This window comes from Oncorhynchus mykiss, chromosome 12 (genome assembly GCF_013265735.2).
Source record: "Oncorhynchus mykiss isolate Arlee chromosome 12, USDA_OmykA_1.1, whole genome shotgun sequence".
Lineage (NCBI taxonomy): Eukaryota > Metazoa > Chordata > Actinopteri > Salmoniformes > Salmonidae > Oncorhynchus > Oncorhynchus mykiss.
In genome coordinates, this window is record NC_048576.1 from 28,713,519 (window position 1) to 28,731,344 (window position 17,826).

A 17,826-nucleotide genomic window follows, 5' to 3' on the forward strand; every position below is an offset into this window, starting at 1 on the left:
CAGTCCATCTATGGTTGGGGTTGCGCCCCCCGCAGCCATTACAGGTTATTACATGTAGCCCACCCCATCAACACTATCAAGAGCTAAATGCTCCATCATTAGAGTTTTTTTTTAAGAGAAATATGGGGAGAGAAGGTGAAGATGAGGATTGAGAATGAACACGTACTCAACACATTGTGTGCAAAACATTTTATTTGTGCACAGATATTAGGAACTAATATAAATATCCAGTGCATCATGTTAACATGTAGATTCAAGAATTCACAGAATTATCTATATTTTTGGTATTTGGAAATTGAAAAAGGCAAACAGACACATCAACATAAGAACTTAATATAGTTGGATGTTACAAAAACAAAAATGCATATCGACCCCATGCCATTTCTACCTGTCACACATTCAAAAAGCAATGTCCAAATCAGACCAGATTTACACAAACTCTGAAAACAGTGTTTGGAGGGGATACAGGGGAGAAGAAACATGTTATGAAAAATGTGTGCTATAAACTAGTGAATTGATAACTTTAAAAAAATATACAGTAGGCCTACATTATACATTCCAATCACCAACATTGTTATATATACACACAATACCACAAAGTATATATATTAACAATCGAGCAGTGTCTCATGTTGAAGGCAACCCAACAAGGTAAGGCAAGCTTGTTACATTCTGTTTACAAACGGGTTGAAAATATGGTCCGTTATGGCATCCCGGCAAAATAAATAGTGGGGGTGTGCTTACCGGTAAAACGTGAGCCTATCACAATTAATACAACATGCCCAAAAAACAATAGGCTTTTACAGAAGTATTTAACATTACTGCATGTCTGCCACATCAAATTGTTGGGGTTTGGATGCCGAAATTATTTTGTGAGTGGACGTATATGCGTGGGTAGCCTACAAGGAGCGTGTTTGTTAAGCGATTGTTTGACAATCAGATGAAAACATCATGACTGGTTGTGTTCATGCCACATGAAGGCATAGGCGGCCGTGCCATAATGCTAGGGGAAGCTTTCTCTGGAGTAAATTGAATTAAATTTCCGAAAGTATATGGCCTAATTAGCTTACTCCTGTCAATACATAAATAAAATAATTGAAAATAGGCTATTACACCAGAAAGCATGATTTGGTCACAGAGGATTATTAGTCAAAAAACAAACAACCTGTGGATTGTTTTCAATCGCATCGCCTACAGTCGGAAGGGTCCGACATTTGGACAGTGCAGGCTGCAAATACATGATTGAGTTACTACTGTCAGTGAAAAGCAGAGACCCAGCCAGGCATATCGCAATATTTAAAAATACAATCGCGGAAAAACTGTTTGGAAAGCAAATGGCTATTGCTGGAAAGAGATGACGATGAAAATATCAAAAATTAATTCTCAAAAAATTATTATGCTACTGTTCGCTCAATTAAGTTACCTTATTGGCACCAGTGGAGAATATCGACCATATCCCCGGTGTGTGCATATTCACTGTATTTGTCAATGGGCCAGTGCCACTTTTAGATTTTATTGATCCGTTTGTCAGTGTTAGCAGAGTAGACTACCCTGTACTTTATGTATGATTTTAAAAAAAATGCCTGCTCGCACCTGGGTGTTCCATACCGGTAAAGATGTTAATCTATGTTCACCCCCGTTTACAATGTACATGGTTCTACCTGATAACTCTCAATATCTGCCTTTAAAGATTCACACAAACTTCAAGTATCATTGTGAGAAACTCAAGGCAAAATAAAAAGTATAATTTTGTAAAATGAGTTTATAGCCATTGTAATATTCCTCTCTCTAAATCTATGTAATCAATCATTTTCTGTGTCCCCCTGCTGTCTGCATTGTGTTCCACACCAGCTGCAATGTGAGAGAATTATCATTTAGATTGTTGTGCACTACATCCTGTAAAATAGGTGTCTTTGCAGGGGGAGGTAATAAAATAATGATTGAGCCACAATCCATTTTGGGTATGACAGAATATAAAATCAAAATCACTTTGATGTAGGTGTTAGTTCTCCATGACTCTTGGTTGTCTTGCTGTGGCCTAGGGCTGGGCTGGAGGGCTACCATTGGTCTCATCGTCCATTTCCTGCTCTGTCTGTCTGTCCTGTCCTTCCTGTTCCATCTGTCCATGCTGCTCAACCTGTAGCTGCTCAAACTCTGCATCTAGGTAGTCCAGAGAATCGTTGCCGGGCCACCGCTTAATGTTGAGCTTGTGAGAGACCCTACCCCACTGTTCTCTGTTGCTAGCCACGGTTTCATACAGCTCTGCCGACCTGGGGAACAGGTCCTGGAGGAGTCTGTAGGAGGAATTAGAGGAAGGGGGTGGGGGGGGGGGGGGGGGGGGGGGGGATATAGTCAGACAAGCTAAGGAGAGTCCACTAATATGCATTACAACAAAAACAGTTCTCATTGTCTGAGAACAATTACACCCATCATCTCCCAGATTTGGGGGTTAGGGATCAGTCAGAGGCTCACTTATAGATGGGCATGGCTATGTGCTCCATGAAGCTTGTCTGCAGCTCTGGGATGTAGGCCTTCTCCCTGTCCATCATCTCACTGGGACGGTTCCCCATAGCCTTCTCCTGCAGCCACAAGCACAGGGACACTCTCACACAGAGGAAATCGTAAAAGTCCCTGTACCATATGGAGACAGAAAACAATATGAGGCATACCATGTTGGGCATTCAATAAACAATTCCATACATACCAGATCTCCTTGAGAAAAGAATTCCTTGTAAATAAGTCCCTGTAACAAAAACAGACATGCGTTTCATGCGAACATATTGCATGGAGGCCTACACCATCTTACTAAGACCAATAAAAGTGATCTAAATGTGAAAGAAGGTGAGAACACAGTTGGTTATTAAAGGAGTAAGATCTGAGTGGGTTCTTACTGCAATCTTCCAGGTGGTCTTCCAGTCCTTGGTCTGGTCAGAGAGGTCACAGGAGGTCATGATCAGGCACAGTAGCAGGTTATGGTGCAGAGGGTCTTTGGTGTTGTAGCCCACTGGAAGACACAACAGACAGTATGATTATAATAAGAAATAGAAGAGAAGTGAAGTGCTACCTTTCATAAGACTCTGAGACAGGATGTAGGGGGATAATTTACCGTCTGCCATTTTCTGCAGATCCTTCAGGATCCGTAGGTGATGAGCCAAGTCTGTGGCTAGGATGATGTCCCTCATCAGGTCAAGCATCCTCTGGTAGTCCTGGCAATCAAAAAAACAATGTGGAAACAGAGTCAAAATGGTACAACACCAACTAAAAAACCTTGAAAAGAGCACAGTCCTTACATTGCCTTTTGTTTTACCTTTCTAGATAACTTTTCAAAGATGTTGCAGCCCTGGGTGTTGAGTATGGCAATCGTCTGAGCAAAGTGGTGCCTCTGGAAATGAGAGCCAATTCAATGTCAGTGGTGAGGTTGCAATTATATTTCATATCCACTCGAGGGCAGAAAGGACCCAGCGCACCATCGAGCCATGGTTTTGCCTGGGGAAAACCTAGTCAGTTGCACAACTGAATGCATTCAACGGAAATTTGTCGTCCACATATAAAACAAACCCGCTGAATCAGAGAGGTGCGGGTGGCTGCCTTAATTGACATCCATGTCATCGGCTCCTAAGAATGAGGGACATGCATAATACCATTCTGATTCATGAAGTATTTGTGTTTACCTCCAGCACAGATCCCTCAGAACTATACAGGCCAGCCAACACAGATTTCTGGAAAAAAGAAGACAGAAGAGCTTGTTTGGGTAATACACTTTTCTATGGCAGTTGGTATGATATACAGTGCATTTGGAAAGTATTCAGACTCCTTGACTTTTTCCATATTTTGTTACGTTACAGCCTTACTCTAAAATGGGTTAACAAAAACAAGTATCCATCAATCTACAAACAATACCCCATAATGACAAAGCAAAAACAGGTTTTTAGAAATGTTTGCAAATGTATGAAAAAGCACCTTTGGCAGGGATCACAGCCTCAACTCTTCTTGTGTATGACACTACAAGCTTGGCACACCTGTATTTGGGGAGTTTCTCCCATTTCTTCTCTGCAGATGCTCAAGCTCTGTCAGGTTGGATGGGGAGGTTTGCTGCACAGCCATTTTCAGGTCTCGCAAGAGATGTTTGATCGGGATCAAGTCCGGGCTCTGGCTGGGCCACTCAAGGACATTCAGAGACGGGTCCCGAAGCCACTCCTGCATTGTCTTGACTTTGTGCTAAGGGTCGTTGTCCTGTTGGAAGGTAAACATATGCCTCAGTATGAGGTCCCGAGTGCTCTGGAGCAGGTTTTTATTAAGGATCTTTATACTTCACTGTTCATCTTTCCCTCGTTCCTAACTAGTCTCCTCTGCCTCTGCCTCTGAAAAACATCCCCACAGCATGATGCTGCCACCACCATGCTTCACTGTAAGGATGGTGCCCGGTTTCCTCCAGATGTGTCCCCTGGCACTCAGGCAAAATAGTTCAATCTTGGTTTCATCAGACCAGATAATCTTGTTTCTTGTTGTTTAGGTGCCTTTTGGCAAACTCCAAGCGACCTGTCGCACCTTTTCCTGAGGAGAAGGAGTAGCTTCTGTTTGGACGTTCTACCATAAAGGCCTGATTGGTGGAGTGCTGCAGTGATGGTTGTCCTTCTGGAAGGTTCTCCCATCTCCACAGAGGAACTCTGGAGCTCTGTCAGTGACCATCGGGTTCTTGGTCACCTCCCTGATTGCTCAGTTTGGCCATGCGGCCAGTTCTAGGAAGAGTCTTGGTGGTTCCACACTTCTTCCATTTAAAAATTATGGAAACCACTGTGTTCTTGGGGACCTTCAATGCTGCAGAATGTTGTGCCTCGACACAATCCTGTCTCGGATCTCTACGGACAAAAATTTCTAAACCTGTTTTCGCTTTGTCATTATGGGGTATTGTGGGTAAATTCAGGGGAAAAAATGTTTTAATAAATTTTAGAATAAGGCTGTAACATAACAAAATGTGGAAAAGGGGACAGGGTCTGAATTCTTTCCAAATGCACTGTAGATATACATACAGCATAGGAGTCTGTGTGTTTGTGGTATGTGGGATCTTACCGATGCCACCTGGAAGGAGTTGTTGGTCCCTCTGTGGTCCAAGTCATGACACATGCAGGACACAAAAAGAGCAAACATCTCGATGTCCCTGAAACAAGAGAACGCTGCGGTGTGAGTTGAGGTGTTCATGAGTGTGTTTCACTTTGCTGTAGCATAGTTTGTAAATGCTTATCTCTGTGTGTTCATACTCTAGGTAGTTGGAGAGCTCCAGGTTCTTGCAGAGGAGGTAGCAGAAATGAGAGACTGAGAATGCGTGCATCCAGTTGTGATATGGAGGATCCCTGTAGCCTCTCTTCACCATCAGACAGAACCTGGCCAGCGTGTGCATGTTGATCTTGTAGGTGCTTATGAAGCCCATGTCCTCAAACATGCTGATAATGGCCTGAAAACAGGAGGCATGATCAAGAGACATGAGAAAAAATTAATTATACTACCAGTGTATTTCTCCAAGAGTGTGTGTTGATTGTCTCACCGTGGGTGTGCTGTCGTCTGACAGGGAGCGAGGTGTGTAGGTGAAGCTGGAGAAGCTGGGGTAGATTTCCCCTACAGGCTGGATTCCCACAGTCAGTAGCCGGGTCACTTCCTCCTCTGACACCTGAGAGACAGGGTCAAAGGTCAGGACATTAACTGCCAAATATTACAAACTGACTGGATCTGCATTCATAGGTTGAAGAGATTAGTTGAATAGGTTGAAGAAGAGCTCTGATTGGATGCTTTACCATCATGTGATACTTCATCATCTCATTAGCCAGCTGACTCCTAAACTGGGCTTCGTCGACTCTCTTATACAGGAGGGACTGGGGAGGAACAGAGCGCACAGGAGTCATTCATCATGATGACAACATTGATTAACACTAACGTGTCATCAACAATCTATCAATATCCTTACTCTATAGAAAAATATATATCAGGTAATAATCAGTTATAAGGTCTAAAGGATACGCAAAGGGAATGCCTGTGCACTCACATGAGCGATGCTGATGCCACAGTATATGGAGAAGGCTGTGGCCAAGTCCTCATCAAGGCGGGTGAACCATGGTCCATTAGTCTTGTTGACCAGCTCAGCCACGCCAATCACTTCTGAGAAAGATGATAGATGTATGTGTATAGATATAGATCAGAAATAGGGAGAGGGGCTGCGACCGGGAGGCTCATGGGGCGACGCACAATTGGCCCAGCGTCGTCCGGGTTAGGAAGGGTTTGGCCTGCAGGGATATCCTTGTCTCATGGTGCACTAGCAACTCCTGTGGCGGGCCGGGCGCAGTGCACACTGACCAGGTCGCTAGGTGTACGGTGTTTCCTCCGACACATTGGTGCGGCTGGCTTCCGGGTTGGATGTGCGTTGTGTCAAGAACCAGAGCTGCTTGGTTGCGTTGTGTTTCGGAGGACGCATGGCTCTCAACCTTCGCCTCTCCCAAGTCCGTACGGGAGTTGCAGTGATGAGACAAGACAGTAACTACTACCAATTGGATACCACGAAATTGGGAAGAAAAAGGGGTAAAATAATAAAAATGTAAATAACAAAAATAGGGAGAGGGGGAAATGGAGAGAGAAAGACAAAGAGAGACAGAGACAGACCTCCGTGTTCGTCCTTTATGGGGAAGCAGAGGATGTTGCGTGTCCTGAAGCCTGTGCTGTCGTCCACGGCGCGGTAGAAGAGAGGGTGGGAGTAGGCATCTGTGATGTTGAGGATCTTCCCTGTGGTGGCGACATGGCCTGCTATGCCCTGGTCAGCAGGGATACGCAGCTCTGTCTGAGATGAGAAGAAAAAGGCAATTATACTATGGAAATAACATCCATTTACAATGAAATGTTATCTTATACTAAACTTAGGGCTTTGATGTGAGTAAGTTTAGGATAAAGACCCACTTCCTCATTGATAACCACTCCTCCATCAAACACCTTGGCAACCAGCTCATGACTGACACTGTCCAACAGGAACACAGAACAACTGGAGGAGAGAAAGATGGGTCATATTAATCAGTGATACTAAGGCTGTGCTCGAATACCCACACTAACATCCTGTATACTACATAGTTAATGCGTCAGTCGTGATACAGTCATGGCCAAAAGTTGAGAATAACACAAATATTAATTTCCACAAAGTTTGCTGCTTCAGTGTCTTTAGATATTTTTGTCAGATGTTACTATGGAATACTGAAGTATAATTACAAGCAATTCATAAGTGTCAAAGGCTTTTATTGACAATTACATGAAATTGATGCAAAGAGTCAATATTTGCAGTGCTGACCCTTCTTTTTCAAGACCTCTGCAATCTGCCCTGGCATGCTTAACTTAACTTCTGGGCCACATCCTGACTGATGGCAGCCCATTCTTGCATAATCAATGCTTGGAGTTTATCAGAATTTGTGGGTTTTTGTTTGTCCACCCGCCTCTTGAGGAATGACCACAAGTTCTCAATGGGATTAAGGTCTGGGGAGTTTCGTGGCCATGGACCCAAAATATCAGTGTTTTGTTCCTCGAGCCACTTAGTTATCACTTTTGCCTTATGGCAAGGTGCTCCATCATGCTGGAAAAGGCATTGTTCGTCACCAAACTGTTCCTGGATGGTTGGGAGAAGTTTCTCTCTGAGGATGTGTTGGTACCATTCTTTATTCATGGCTGTATTCCTTGGCAAAATTGTGAGTGAACCCACTCCCTTGGCTGAGAAGCAACCCCACACATGAAAGGTCTCAGGATGCTTTACTGTTGGCATAACACAGGACTGATGGTAGCGCTCACCTTGTCTTCTCCGGGCAAGCTTTTTTACGGATGCCCCAAACAATCGGAAAGGGGATTCATCAGAGAAATGACTTTACCCCAGTCCTCAGCAGTCCAATCCCTGTACCTTTTGCAGAATATCAGTCTGTCCCTGATGTTTTTAGGAGACGGTCATGGCGATTGCTGGACTTTCTTGGGTGCCCTTAAGCCTTCTACACAACAATTGAACCGCTCTCCTTGAAGTTCCTGATGATCCGATAAATGGTTGATTTAGGTGCAATCTTACTGGCAGCAATATCCTTGCCTGTGAATCCCTTTTTGTGCAAAGCAATGATGACGGCATGTGTTTCCTTGCAGGTAACCATGGCTGACAGAGGAAGAACAATGATTCCAAGCACCACCCTCCTTTTGAAGCTTCCAGTCTGTTAATCAAACTCAATCAGCATGACAGAGTGATCTCCAGCCTTGTCCTCGTCAACACTCACACCTGTGTTAACGAGAGAATCACTGACATGATGTCAGCTGGTCCTTTTGTGGCAGAGCTGAAATGCAGTGGAAATGTTTTTTGGGAATGCATTCGTTTTCATGACAAAGAGGGACTTTGCAATTAATTGCAATTCATCTGATCACTCTTCATAACATTCTGGAGTATATGCAAATTGCCATCACACAAACTGAGGCAGCAGACTTTATGAAAATGTATATTTGTGTCATTCTCAAAACCTTTGGCCACAACTATACTATATACTATTAGATCATTTTACTATACTGTAAGCGAATAGTATCATTTCAGTTGAGCGTACTAGAGCTTCGCTTGTCTTCCGGAAATTGATGCTGTTGCTATGCAACCTGTTGCTAGCTTGTTAGTATAACAAATTACTAACTAAACATTTTATGATTTTGGTTGTGTGTGTAAATTCCATCTGGAGTGCTAAAGTGCGCTCTGGGCGTTCGTAAGTCTCTAGAGTGTTGTCAGATTGTCCATTCGTAAATTCAGAGCGTTTCGCTTTTGTAGCATTCAATGGCAGTCAACCACCCAAGCTAACTGGCTAACGTTGGCTAATTACTTCCAGACACAAAAAACACCTCACTCTCACCATTTTACCCACCCTAGCACAGCTGGTTAAGCTGTTTTCATGTTATCCAGAGCGTTGGTGACTGTAACTGTAATGCCGGCAACAATATCTATATATTTTTGAATTCAACGGGTGTTGAGCGTTCGTAAATTAATCCGTTATTCTTCAGGAGAGTGCTCTGAAATCTGAGTAGATAGCCAGAATTAACCATGTCCATTGAAACTCACAATGACTCTACCACTTGGCTAAAAATTATGTACAGTGCCTTGCGAAAGTATTCGGCCCCCTTGAACTTTGCGACCTTTTGCCACATTTCAGGCTTCAAACATAAAGATATAAAACTGTATTTTTTTGTGAAGAATCAACAACAAGTGGGACACAATCATGAAGTGGAACGACATTTATTGGATATTTCAAACTTTTTTAACAAATCAAAAACTGAAAAATTGGGCGTGCAAAATTATTCAGCCCCCTTAAGTTAATACTTTGTAGCGCCACCTTTTGCTGCGATTACAGCTGTAAGTCGCTTGGGGTATGTCTCTCAGTTTTGCACATCGAGAGACTGAATTTTTTTTCCCATTCCTCCTTGCAAAACAGCTCGAGCTCAGTGAGGTTGGATGGAGAGCATTTGTGAACAGCAGTTTTCAGTTCTTTCCACAGATTCTCGATTGGATTCAGGTCTGGACTTTGACTTGGCCATTCTAACACCTGGATATGTTTATTTTTGAACCATTCCATTGTAGATTTTGCTTTATGTTTTGGATCATTGTCTTGTTGGAAGACAAATCTCCGTCCCAGTCTCAGGTCTTTTGCCGACTCCATCAGGTTTTTTTCCAGAATGGTCCTGTATTTGGCTCCATCCATCTTCCCATCAATTTTAACCATCTTCCCTGTCCCTGCTGAAGAAAAGCAGGCCCAAACCATGATGCTGCCACCACCATGTTTGACAGTGGGGATGGTGTGTTCAGCTGTGTTGCTTTTACGCCAAACATAACGTTTTGCATTGTTGCCAAAAAGTTCAATTTTGGTTTCATCTGACCAGAGCACCTTCTTCCACATGTTTGGTGTGTCTCCCAGGTGGCTTGTGGAAAACTTTAAACAACACTTTTTATGGATATCTTTAAGAAATGGCTTTCTTCTTGCCACTCTCCCATAAAGGCCAGATTTGTGCAATATACGACTGATTGTTGTCCTATGGACAGAGTCTCCCACCTCAGCTGTAGATCTCTGCAGTTCATCCAGAGTGATCATGGGCCTCTTGGCTGCATCTCTGATCAGTCTTCTCCTTGTATGAGCTGAAAGTTTAGAGGGACGGCCAGGTCTTGGTAGATTTGCAGTGGTCTGATACTCCTTCCATTTCAATATTATCGCTTGCACAGTGCTCCTTGGGATGTTTAAAGCTTGGGAAATCTATTTGTATCAAAATCCGGCTTTAAACTTCTTCACAACAGTATCTCGGACCTGCCTGGTGTGTTCCTTGTTCTTCATGATGCTCTGCGCTTTTAACGGACCTCTGAGACTATCACAGTGCAGGTGCATTTATATGGAGACTTGATTACACACAGGTGGATTGTATTTATCATCATTAGTCATTTAGGTCAACATTGGATCATTCAGAGATCCTCACTGAACTTCTGGAGAGAGTTTGCTGCACTGAAAGTAAAGGGGCTGAATACTTTTGCACGCCCAATTTTTCAGTTTTTGATTTGTTAAAAAAGTTTGAAATATCCAATAAATGTTGTTCCACTTCATGATTGTGTCCCACTTGTTGTTGATTCTTCACAAAAAAATACAGTTTTATATCTTTATGTTTGAAGCCTGAAATGTGGCAAAAGGTCGCAAAGTTCAAGGGGGCCGAATACTTTCGCAAGGCACTGTAAATAATCAAGCCAATAAACATTGGGTGGTTAGTTAGATAGCATATAGTTAATATACTGCCTGGCAAGTTCGATGTATTAGTAGCCAACTAATGTTAGGTAACTAGCTAACATACCGGTACATTCTGCTGTAATGCTATGTGGTTGGTAAGGATAGCGTAGCTAACAAATTGTCAGCCAACATAATGTGTAATGTAACTTATTTGAAAAATCATTACTTTATTACATTGCTCAACATTTTCTTAACATTTGTCATAATTAGTTAAAGCAGTGAATTTGTATCCGCTCTCGTCCGACTTCTTTGCTTCAGCTGCATATTTTCCGCCATTTTCTTCAAATCTGAAAATGTTGTGAATCCACGCCCATTTTCTGAAGTATTGTATTGTGGACCCTAAAGCACAGATAGTGTCCAGTGCATGTATACTTCGTATTTTGGCGAATTTAGTACGACATCCAGGAACTTTGGCATACTAACTATATCCATACTATGACCTATAAGCATACTATATACTCAATTCACGTCACAAATAGTGCGGTTAGTATGAGTATTCAAACACAGCTTTAGGCTTTTGTTACAATGCTTGTGATAGCCTTATACAGTACTTACATTTCTGCACTGGTGAGACTCCGTGCTTCTGCAATGATCTCTTTTAGCAGGACTGATACATCATCTGGAGACCAAGATATATAAATGTTGTTATAACAGCAAAAAATGATGCCCCACTGTGCCACTAAAACAAGGATAATAGGTCAAGTATGATACTTACCCAGGTGTGTGAAAAGGTTTTTGGCGACCTGAAGCAGTGCCTATATGAACACAGACAGACACAGGAAACAGTTGAGAAGACTAGAAGCGTATTTGTGGGCTAGCTAAATATTCTCACTAAGTTAGGGATCGTGATGGACAAAAGGCAGTCACTCCAAGCAAGGCTCAGTAAATTGGGTGGTCAGTCCCTCAAAGTACTACTGAATTACTACATAAAACCTTGTCGCGCAGTAGTGACTATGTAGAGACCTGTAGGGATTGTGAAGTGAATGTGTAGTTTACACACTACTTAAGATACACAAGTAGAGTTGTGTACTTTTCAGTAGGAAACAGTAGTGTTTCCAGTAGTAATCAGGTAGATTTTTACTAATTGATGTTAGTAGTAAATAAGTATCACAACACTACAGCCAGACTACACCGGCTTTTTGCGACCACAGAAGTACACAAAACACGAAGTAGTTGGTTGTTGTTATCTAGCTACTTTTTGACAATCCTGAATTTAATCATCTTTCATTCTTCGTCATCCTGTCTTTCATAGCCCTTGTGCTGTCACCATCTGTACGTTTAACTTTCCTATATGTTTTATGAATACTTTCATGTAGTTGTTTAGCCATTTATATAACTTTTTACCACATCAAAAAGATTGCTAGACAAAAAAGACCACTTAACCATTAGCCATCATCCCAAACCATCTCAATTGGGTTGAGGTCGAGTGATTGTGATTGTCATCTGATGCAGCACTCCATCACTCTCCTTATTGGTCAAATAGCCCTTACACAGCCTGGAGGTGTGTTGAGTCATTGGCCTGTTGACAAACAAATGATAGTCCCACTAAGCACAAACCAGATGGGATGGCGTATCGCTGCAGAATGTTGTGGTAGCCATGCTGGTTAAGTGTGCCTTGAATTCTAAATAAATCACTGACAGTGTCACCAACAAAGCACCCCCACACCATCACACCACCTCCATGCTTCACGGTGGAAACTACACATGCGGAGATCATCCGTTCACCTATTCTGCATCTCACAAAGAAAGGAAATCTCAACTTTGGACTCATCAGACCAAAGGACAGATTTCCATCAGTCTAATGTCCATTGCTCATGTTTCTTGGCCTAAGCAAGTCTCTTCTTCTTATTGGTGTCCTTTAGTTGTGGTTTCTTTGCAGCAATTTGACCATGAAGGCCTGATTCATGCAGTCTCCTCTGAAAAGTTGATATTGAGATCTTGAGAACTCTGTGAGGCATTTATTTGGGCTGCAATGTCTGAGGCTGGTAACTCTAATGAATGTATCCTCTGCAGCAGAGGTAACTCTGGATCTTCCTTTCCTGTGGCAGTCCTCATGAGAGCCGGTTTCATCATAGCGCTTTATGTTTTTTGCTACTGTACTTGAATAAACTTATCAAAGTTCTTGAAATTTATGGATTGACTGACCTTCATGTCTTAAAGTAATGAACTGTCATTTATCTTTGCTTATTTGTGCTGTTCTTGCCATGATATGGACCGTAATAGGGCTATCTTCTGTATACCACCCCTACCTTGTCACAACATAACTGATTGTCTCAAATGCATTAAGAAGGAAAGAAATTCCACAAATTAACTTTTAACAAGGCACACCTGTTAATTGAAATGCATTCCAGGTGACTACTTCATGAAGCTGGTTGAGAGAATGCCAAGTGTTTTCAAAGCTGTCATCGGGGCAACTTTGAAGAACCTCAAATATAAAATATATTTTGATTATGTTTAGCACTTTTTTGGTTACTACTATGTGTTATTTCATAGTTTTGAAATCTCCACTATTATTCTACAATGTAGAAAATAGTTTAAAAAAAAAGGAAAACCCTTGAATGAGTAGGTGTGTCTGAACTTTTGACTGGTACTGTAAATACTATGCATGCCAGTCTCTCTTGGCTAAGAGTTTAGGAGAGACTGACTGCATCACTTCTTTTTATAATAAACGTGTTAAAGTCCAAATAGTTTGCATAGTTAACTTACACACAGCTCTGACACACCCTTACCCCACCAGACATGCCACCAAGGGTATTTTCACAGTCTCCAAATCCAGAACACATTCAAGAAAGAGTACCATTATTGCATGGAATTTCCTTCTATCTCATATTGCTCAAAATGAACAGCAAACCTGATTTTAAACTGATGAAGCAACATCTCACGACACAATGCCTCTCCCTTATTTGACCTAGATATGTTTTGTGTATGTACTGATATGTAGGCTATGTGTACCGTTTTTAAATTCATGTAGTTCAGTCCTTGAGCTGCTCTTGTGTCACGATCTTGGAAATGAGCGGACCAAGGCACAGCGTGAGTATAGTTCCACATATTTATTTAAGTGAAACTAACAAAACAAAATAACAAAAGTAGTGTCCAAACACACTAACACAAACAATCAATACCCCACAAATGCAGGTGGGGAAAAAGCCTACCTAAATATGATCCCCAATTAAAGGCAACGATTACCAGCTGCCTCTAATTGGGAACCACACAAACCACCAACCTAGAAATCTATGAACTAGATAACCCCCCCAGTCACGCTCTGACCTAAACACCATAGATAACAGAGGGCTCTCTATGGTCAGGGTGTAACATCTTGTTTATTAATGTTCTGTATTATGTCAAGTTCCATGTTTTGTGTGGACCCCAGGAAAAGTAGCTTCTGCTTTCACAACAGCTAATGGGGATCCCAATAAAATACCAAATACACAAAAGCTCAGTAGTTACATAGTCATTAATGGGGAATTATGTGGTAATTTGGGAAGGAATAATGTAGTGTTCTCCGGTAGTGAAATGTCCCAATTTACTACATAAATCACTACTGGTTTACTATACATCTCAATAGCAATCATGTAGTAAAACAGTACATTTTGTGCAGATCTTGTGTAGTAGTGATGAGTAGTAATTCAGTAGTACTTTTTCATGAGGGGTGGAGTCAGGTAGCGTCTCCTTACCTGGCATTCATACTTGAGTCTCTGTTCCTTTTGGAATGCCAATGTGCTGGTCAGTACTGAGGAAGTGTAGCAGAAACAGTGCTGCACTATGTGTTCATCCACTTCTGTGTGTCTGAAGAATGACAAGCACACACACATTTTACAGCAAGACACAAACCTATGCAGCTATGCAAGCACGTACGCATACACTCAGACAGAAGTTTGCATGCTTACGCTAACACACACAGCTCTATACCTGTCTGCTCCTTTTTTGTTGAAGGCACAGGCAAGGGCCACAACCTTGGTGGTGGCCCGACACTCAACAGGAACACACAGCATGGAGAGAACTTCAAATCCCAGAGTGCTGTTCAGCTGCTGGTGTTCCTTCTACAGTATCAGCCCAGAGAAGAGGGAAAAGGGGCAGAGATGTAGAGGACACGACCATCAAACATATCCAAACGTACTACTGTTAACACTACAATAGTGATCAGGGGACATTTCAGTGTTCTTACTTGAGTGACGTCTTGCAGGGAGATGCTCTTCCTCTTCTCCACAGCCTGACCAAGGTTGCCAAATGTCAGCTGGACCACAGACCGTCCGACCGACCGACCGACCGACAGACAGACAAGACAGACAAGACCAGACAGACCAGACAGACAAGACAGACCAGACAGACAGACAAGACAGACAAGACAGACAGACAAGACAGACAGACAAGACAGACAGACAAGACAGACAAGACAGACAAGACCAGACAGACCAGACAGACAAGACAGACAGACAAGACAGACAAGACAGACAGACAGACAAGACAGACAAGACAGACCAGACAGACAGACAGACAAGACAGACAAGACAGACAGAGTGAGGGTCAGGCAGACAGAGTGAGGGTCAGGGGCACAGGTGGTAATGTCAAAGGGATAGAAGGGTTGTGTTGTATAACTTACAGGGAAACTGATCTCCGCCTTCAGAACCTTGTCTCCAACTACCTGAGGAATAACAAAGACATCTAACAAACTTGTTTTTGTTTGAATTTTTGCACTTTTGCGTCATTTTAGAATATTGAATATTGTGTGTGTACATGTGTACCTGACAGAACAGCTGTTGGTTATCCTCTGATACCAGAAGTAAACAGCAGCACAATGAATGAGTCTGCGCCTCCAGCTGTGAAAACAACAATACAACCGATTCAGTCAAACAGTCACTCTGTGTATCAATCAAACGATCAACCAGCTTCTATAAATCAGTTTATTTCTGGTTCTGGACTCACATAACGGATTACTTTTAGTTGGAGGGTGGCAGCGTCTAGGTCATACAGCTCTCCTATAGTAGACAGTGAAAGAATCGACAAAATCATTACATATAGTAATATATTCTTAACTACTATTATCCAATAGACTCGACAATGACGAGTCTATAGACGGCAGAACACAAGTGCTGGGCCCCATCGCACTGTCATACCACAAAGCCTCAGGATCTGATGGTCCAGTGCACTGTAGTCCACATCAAGTATGGTCCTCCTGGTCAGGGATGGATATGATTTCCTGTTGACCTCTAACCCCTGGGTGTGCCTTTGACCCTGCAGGGCCTGGACTCTCTTACAGGCTATGGTGACCTGTGAGGAAAATCAGAGTTGTACCAGCAGTAGGCCTGCTGTCTCAGAATGTGATCGTATTAAAGGACTGGTGGGTCTGGAGAAGGACACTTCAGACTCACATGTCTCTCCAGTACATCAAGGCTTTGTTCCTGAGCTTTAGTGGGCTGTGTACAGCAAACCTTTCAGAATAGAGAAGACACCGTGTAACAGGCAGTCATATTAAAGTGATATCTTTGATAATGTAAGGCAGAGAGGTGAGAGGGTTATAAGGGTGGCAGGTTGCCTTGCAGTTAATAGCGTTAGGCCAGTAACAGAAAGGTTGCTGGTTTGAATCTCTGAGCCGACTAGGTGAAAAATCTATCGATGTGGCCTTGAGCAAGGCACTTAACCCTAGTCGCTAAATGTAAATGATGAGGAGCATGCTCACCAAGAGGAGGGCGGTAGTTACACCCTGGTCCATGATTGGAATGATCAACACTGTGGTGGACGTGCAGAAGATAGATGGGAAAAGGATTGGGTAGAGAGGAGGAAAGTATTAGCCACGAGGAGGACTGGGGACTGTTTTGAACTCTCTCAAATCTTTTAGAGTATAGTTGCTGTTGCTCATCCTGCAACACAGCCAGATACACAAACACACACCTCTTTTGTCCTGCTGCAGTGGCTCTGTTAGTCTCTCTCTCTGTTGCTCCTGCAGCTCTGAGGAAGGAAGTCCTTCACACTGTACTCTCCTCTGCTGGACAACCACATCCCTTAGAAAGACAGAGATTTTATTGATTCAGGAACATCACAAACAATGTCACTAGAGGGAAAATGAAGACTGAATTAGTACGGTCTGAAGTACAGGTCAACTGGGCACCAGATCAGCCCTGCCGATTACCTGAGTCTCCCCTCCTTCGGTAGCTCATGGGGTGGTTCTTCACACCACAAGCGTCCTGTCTCTGCATCCAATAGATAGACGTATACACTGTCCTATAATAGAGAGAGGGGGGGGGGGGCAGCCTGTTAGAGGGGGGAGAAAATATGGTTGTAAAAAATGTTTTGTAACATTATTTGGTCAAACATTTTCAAGTGGATGGTCAACCCTCCCCCAGGGAGAATACAGTATGGTGCTGAATAGGATGGAGACAGACCATATATATAAATCATGATGGAGACAGTAGATACACACCACTTCATAAAAGACAGTCTGGAGAGCCTCTCTGATGGCATCCTGCAGGGAAGAGGAGTCTGTGACTGAGGCCAGTTGGAGCAATGCATACTGGGAAATAAAATAAGGGGAAAGAATAATTAATACTGTGGTGACTTTGATGCACAGATACACAGAGAAGAAGGAGGTGGAGGAATGGGCTCTGGATGTTACTCACACAGAGCTGCCTCTCCAGTAGCTCATATTCACTGGAGACACATGCACTGTAGAGTACAGCCAGACCGACCAGTGACACTTACAACCCACTCACCATTACATCAATCAATGCAGTATATTAGGCCTTATCTCAAAGGATGTAGCTGGGTCAATTCTCTAACTGTCAAACTGTGACTGACAACCCAACACTCCGCCTCCAATTGTAAGACAGAATATTAAGTAAATTAAAGTAGACTATGTTATATTCATTGCATAGCCAAAGGACATTCTGTGTTCCTTTATAATTTATCTAAATTATGGAAACTGGTTTTAATATTGTTTGATAGCTGTATTTTTTGCAATGTCAACAGTTTAATGTTTACATGCACAGTGAATGCCCTGGAGAGGGTGCCTGTTTTATAGTGCCTTGTATCAGCT

At 42.6% G+C, this 17,826-nt stretch overlaps 1 protein-coding gene across 2 annotated transcripts in view; it reads right to left on the reverse strand.

Annotated features, from left to right (window-relative positions):
- Window positions 1–174: 174 nt before the first annotated feature.
- LOC110537357 (cGMP-dependent 3',5'-cyclic phosphodiesterase) overlaps window positions 175–17,826 on the reverse strand; it is a 33,977-nt gene continuing 16,325 nt past the window's right edge. Inside the window, exons 3-30 of one of the 2 annotated variants that reach the window (XM_036937337.1) lie at window positions 17,215–17,304; window positions 16,924–17,015; window positions 16,686–16,795; window positions 16,474–16,523; window positions 16,166–16,225; window positions 15,911–16,064; window positions 15,720–15,772; window positions 15,539–15,613; window positions 15,397–15,438; window positions 14,962–15,030; window positions 14,706–14,836; window positions 14,471–14,582; window positions 11,512–11,551; window positions 11,352–11,415; window positions 6,940–7,021; window positions 6,649–6,823; window positions 6,038–6,150; window positions 5,790–5,867; window positions 5,543–5,665; window positions 5,259–5,452; window positions 5,071–5,158; window positions 3,672–3,719; window positions 3,308–3,382; window positions 3,107–3,206; window positions 2,892–3,004; window positions 2,705–2,743; window positions 2,473–2,579; window positions 175–2,294 (exon numbers count right to left, since the gene is read on the reverse strand). In XM_036937337.1, coding sequence (XP_036793232.1) covers window positions 2,039–2,294; window positions 2,473–2,579; window positions 2,705–2,743; window positions 2,892–3,004; window positions 3,107–3,206; window positions 3,308–3,382; window positions 3,672–3,719; window positions 5,071–5,158; window positions 5,259–5,452; window positions 5,543–5,665; window positions 5,790–5,867; window positions 6,038–6,150; window positions 6,649–6,823; window positions 6,940–7,021; window positions 11,352–11,415; window positions 11,512–11,551; window positions 14,471–14,582; window positions 14,706–14,836; window positions 14,962–15,030; window positions 15,397–15,438; window positions 15,539–15,613; window positions 15,720–15,772; window positions 15,911–16,064; window positions 16,166–16,225; window positions 16,474–16,523; window positions 16,686–16,795; window positions 16,924–17,015; window positions 17,215–17,304 — 2,733 coding nt within the window. In that variant the 3' untranslated portion in view covers window positions 175–2,038. Of the gene's footprint in view, window positions 2,295–2,472; window positions 2,632–2,704; window positions 2,744–2,891; window positions 3,005–3,106; window positions 3,207–3,307; window positions 3,383–3,671; window positions 3,720–5,070; window positions 5,159–5,258; window positions 5,453–5,542; window positions 5,666–5,789; window positions 5,868–6,037; window positions 6,151–6,648; window positions 6,824–6,939; window positions 7,022–11,351; window positions 11,416–11,511; window positions 11,552–14,470; window positions 14,583–14,705; window positions 14,837–14,961; window positions 15,031–15,396; window positions 15,439–15,538; window positions 15,614–15,719; window positions 15,773–15,910; window positions 16,065–16,165; window positions 16,226–16,473; window positions 16,524–16,685; window positions 16,796–16,923; window positions 17,016–17,214; window positions 17,305–17,826 lie in introns of both variants that reach the window. The other variant, XR_005034941.1, reaches the window with a different exon arrangement.